General features: G+C 45.1%; 1 protein-coding gene across 1 annotated transcript; it reads left to right on the plus strand.

The window, feature by feature from the left end:
- Positions 1–644: 644 nt before the first annotated feature.
- LOC147666695 (mediator of RNA polymerase II transcription subunit 21) lies at positions 645–1,167 on the plus strand. Its single transcript, XM_086948959.1, has one exon. It carries the CDS (start codon positions 700–702, stop codon positions 1,132–1,134), a length of 435 nt encoding a protein of 144 aa, XP_086805085.1. The 5' UTR covers positions 645–699; the 3' UTR covers positions 1,135–1,167.
- The last annotated feature ends 2,761 nt before the right edge of the window (positions 1,168–3,928 follow it).

A 3,928-nucleotide genomic window follows, 5' to 3' on the forward strand; every position in this document is an offset into this window, starting at 1 on the left:
TCGACATACATCTTGAAAGCCTTCTGATAAAGGTACAGGTGACCCCAAGCACACCACACACGTGCACATCACGCGTGCACATCACTGCACTACAACTTTTCCCCCCAAGTGATGCATCTATACAGACCGGTGATGGACACTGAACCACTCCGCTGAGAGGAAACGTCTTCAGCACAGCCAGACAAACACACAGTGCACTACAAAATAAGGAACTCCATTGGATGGATTTCACAACTCACATGCACCATTATGAACCACTAGAAAACTAGGAATTCATCCAATCTCTACGACCCAAGCAACTGTTCATAACCCATCAACGGTAATCCCGTAACTTAGTGAAAAGGGCGCAAGACCAAGGAAGTGCTAAGAATACAAATCACAAGAAGAGGATGCTAAACAAACGCTGTCAACGTAACACAACTCATAGCAAAACAATGATAGAAGTAATGGGCTACAGAAAGGAGAGAAGGCACACACAGGAATCAGGGAAAGAGGGAGAGAAACATGGGCGCAAAATAAGGCAGCGAGAGATACAGCACACAAACAATCAAGCACAGTGAGGGGAACTGGAGAATGTAAACACAGAAGGAAAGAGAGCAAATGAGAGGAAGATAAAGAATTGAAGTGGGAATGAGAAAGGTGTGAGCGCCACTAGTCGGGTTGCGATTGTGAATATTATTACAGTGCGAAGCTCGGGTCATGGCGGACCGGCTGACACAGCTGCAGGATGCAGTGAACTCGCTTGCAGATCAGTTTTGTAATGCAATTGGAGTGCTACAGCAGTGCGCACCACCTGCTTCATTCACAAACATTCAGACAACGATTAATAAAGACCAACCCCCTAATCCAACGGAAGAGTATGCACAGCTTTTTGCAGCACTGATTGCCCGAACAGCCAAGGATATTGATGTTTTGATCGATTCTCTGCCAAGTGAAGAATCAACAGCTGCTTTGCAGGCCGCAAGCTTGTACCAGCTCGAGGAGGAGAACCACGAGGCAGCCTCGCGCCTTGAAGAGGTGGTTTATCGTGGTGACATGCTGCTGGAAAAGATACAGAGCGCCCTGGCCGACATAGCACAGTCACAGTTGAAAACTCGAAGTGGACTACAAACTCAGCCTGTTCCTGAGTCCTAGCAGCAGGGGGCAGCACCGGACTATACAAGTCAACCTAACGCTGATAATTGTCACTCATCCAAGCTAATGCGTACGGTGTACTGGTACATCTTGCATTTGGTCAGGTTTGATCTACGTTTTGTATATTCTGTAGAACGGGAACGAATATTTCTGTGCTCGAGTGTGTACTTTTATCTTCGACCTTTCAATTAGCCCTTTAAAATCTGCATTTACAAGTCATTTGCAAGAGACCTTGAAACATGAATGTTCATACTGGTTGTATGTTCGTTGTCCAGTTACAGAGGTGGATTTCATTGTAAAAAAAAAATTATGTTGAAAAGGTCAAAGGAGAGGGAACGGGGAGAGGGTGGGAGGGATGAGAGAGAAGACAAGCGGCAGGGGGGGGAGGCAAATGGTGGGGGCCTGAAGCAGTGGAGTGGGAGAGCTGAGGGGGGAGTCACAGAGAGATTAAGGGACAGAAGGCAAGCGGCCGTGAAGTGCAGGCGGAGGGGCGGGGAGCAGAGCCTTTGAAGAGCCAGAGTGAGTGAAGTGAATAATTAGGGGAGGAGAACTGGAAGGCTGATAGGCAGAAGGCTCAGGCAAGCTCCTGCACGAGGCGTGCACTTTCCAAAATCCTCTGGGAGAGCCCTTGGCCTTAAGAAATGGTTTGAATGCATTAGGGCTCTTTTCCTATTCCTACGGAATAGGAAAGGACGAGCCCTAGAAAAGGAAAGTTCAAGCGCCCCCTTAAGTAAGAAAGAAAATATCCTCCTGCCCCCAATATTCTAGCTATGTCCCTCGAGCATGCCTAACATCTTACCTTGCATTTGCCATTGCTTTGGTCAGAATGAGCAGCGACGACAGTGCCATATAATCTTTTTTTTATGAAACGCTGTTCCTGGAAATCAACGCTTTCCCTTTAAAGTGAATTTCTCTGTTTGTCCTGCAAAAAGGTGTCTTTTCACAAGAAAGTCTCAAGAAGACAAACGGAGACTTAAATTTTTTTTTCCTTTTTGAGGCATCGTTTTCCTTTAGGATGGTGATGAGGTGGAGTGGTAGTATTGGTAAAGTTAATTGCAGCGACAGCTGGGTTCTAGTCCTGCTTCCACATTACACAAAACTGCGATCCTGGCCATTGTATTCTACTATCTCAGATCTTTTATGTAGCAATTAAGAGCACTCAAACAGAGACCAATACAGTAAGTAAGTACATATTTTACAGCTAGCTAAAAAGATAAAGCAGTCTACAAATCATATAAAGTGTGCCACTCTTTAAAAATACACTGATTAAAAGCCTGGAGCCAATCAAACCTCCTTGTAAACTCTAACACAGTCGGTCAATACTGCCATGTTACATGTAAAACCATTAAAACCAGTGATATCTTATCACTCACGCAGGCAGCAATTTATTGTTTGCAAAAACGATAAAATAACTCTGGTTGTAAACAATTCATTTCTTTTTCCTGTCTGTGCAAACCAGCAGACTTTACATTTTGAGGACTTCCATAGATCTCTGGACAGACTCTTGACCCATCAGATTTACAGGTTTTCATTAGTTAGCCAATACGAAGCAGTGTGTAAAACTACACTGGAATATTTCTTCAGAGTGGTTGTTAGTTCTTTCAGGTGATGGATGTAATGCATTTCTTTGCCATGTTGAATTGAGGCTGACCTTGACTGTTGCTTGGAATGGGACAACAGTGAGGCTGATGCATGCTCAGCAGATTCGGGGTTTCCAGAATTCACCTCCTATGTGTTTAGGGAACCCCCCCCCTACCCCGAGCTCGCACAGGATAGCACACTGGGAACTTCCAATGAAGATCCGCAGTGTGAAAAGCAGGGACAGAAGAGTTCACTTGTACAAGGTGGATGTGCAGTACTTGCTGCTCTTCCAGTTTCATGGTTAGAAGAAGAAAACTCCATATGTTATGAGTGATGGTTATATTGAGCAATGGCAGGTCCGTATGTGACTGACCCTGTGGCCACTCTTTTTTTCTGAAGATTACATCCTGCTGATAACGACACAGGCACCATTCAATCAAACCTAAATGTCCCATTTTAAAAGTTCCATATTAATTAACGAACTCACAAAATCACATGTTGCAAAAGGCAACATTTAACAAATAACAAGTCGAGCGCGAAAGTGAAACTGTATGCTGGCTTGCCAGCGAAAGCGGGACAGGTGATGTGCGCGTGGCTGGACGTGCGCGTCCACAGACCACAATCTGCGCGTGCCTCTCCCGCTCTTACCTGCCTTCTCGGGCGGCAAGTGCCAGATCCCTCTCTACAATGCGGGCGGCAATTGGTGGCATCTTGCCAGCAACACTCCCCCCAATCCCCTCCCTCGGCTCTTGAACTCTGGGACCGCCATGGCCAAAGGGGTAGGTGCGTGTGTGTGTGTGTGCGTTTGTGTGTATGTATGTATGTATGTACCTAGCCAAAGTGGAATGCTGCACATTGGCAAAGACCAGCAAACAACATAAAGTCAGGGAATAATAGGAATATTATTATTATTGTATAAAAAGCGCAGCATTCTTCTCTACAGATGCCATACCCCACCCTTAATTAATAAATTATGGTATGAATTTATAGTGTGTACAACAAGAAGTTGTGTAGCTTCTCGGTGCAGACGCAGCTCGGTTTCCTTGTATATGTTTTTTACTGTGCAACTGGCCCTGCTTGATGATTGCATTGAAGAAACTGAAAAAGCAATGGAGATTTTGGAGCTAGGAGATTCATTACTGAGACATATGAATTAAAATGGAGACTGCGTAGCCGTATCTGCAGACCTATGGAAGGCGCATACTTTGTAAAA

This window comes from Lissotriton vulgaris, unplaced genomic scaffold, assembly GCF_964263255.1.
Source record: "Lissotriton vulgaris unplaced genomic scaffold, aLisVul1.2 SCAFFOLD_4911, whole genome shotgun sequence".
Taxonomy (NCBI): domain Eukaryota; kingdom Metazoa; phylum Chordata; class Amphibia; order Caudata; family Salamandridae; genus Lissotriton; species Lissotriton vulgaris.

Excerpts from the sequence above, each read along its gene's own strand:
- LOC147666695 (XM_086948959.1), top strand. The coding sequence starts at position 700 with ATGGCGGACCGGCTGACACAGCTGCAGGATGCAGTGAACTCGCTTGCA.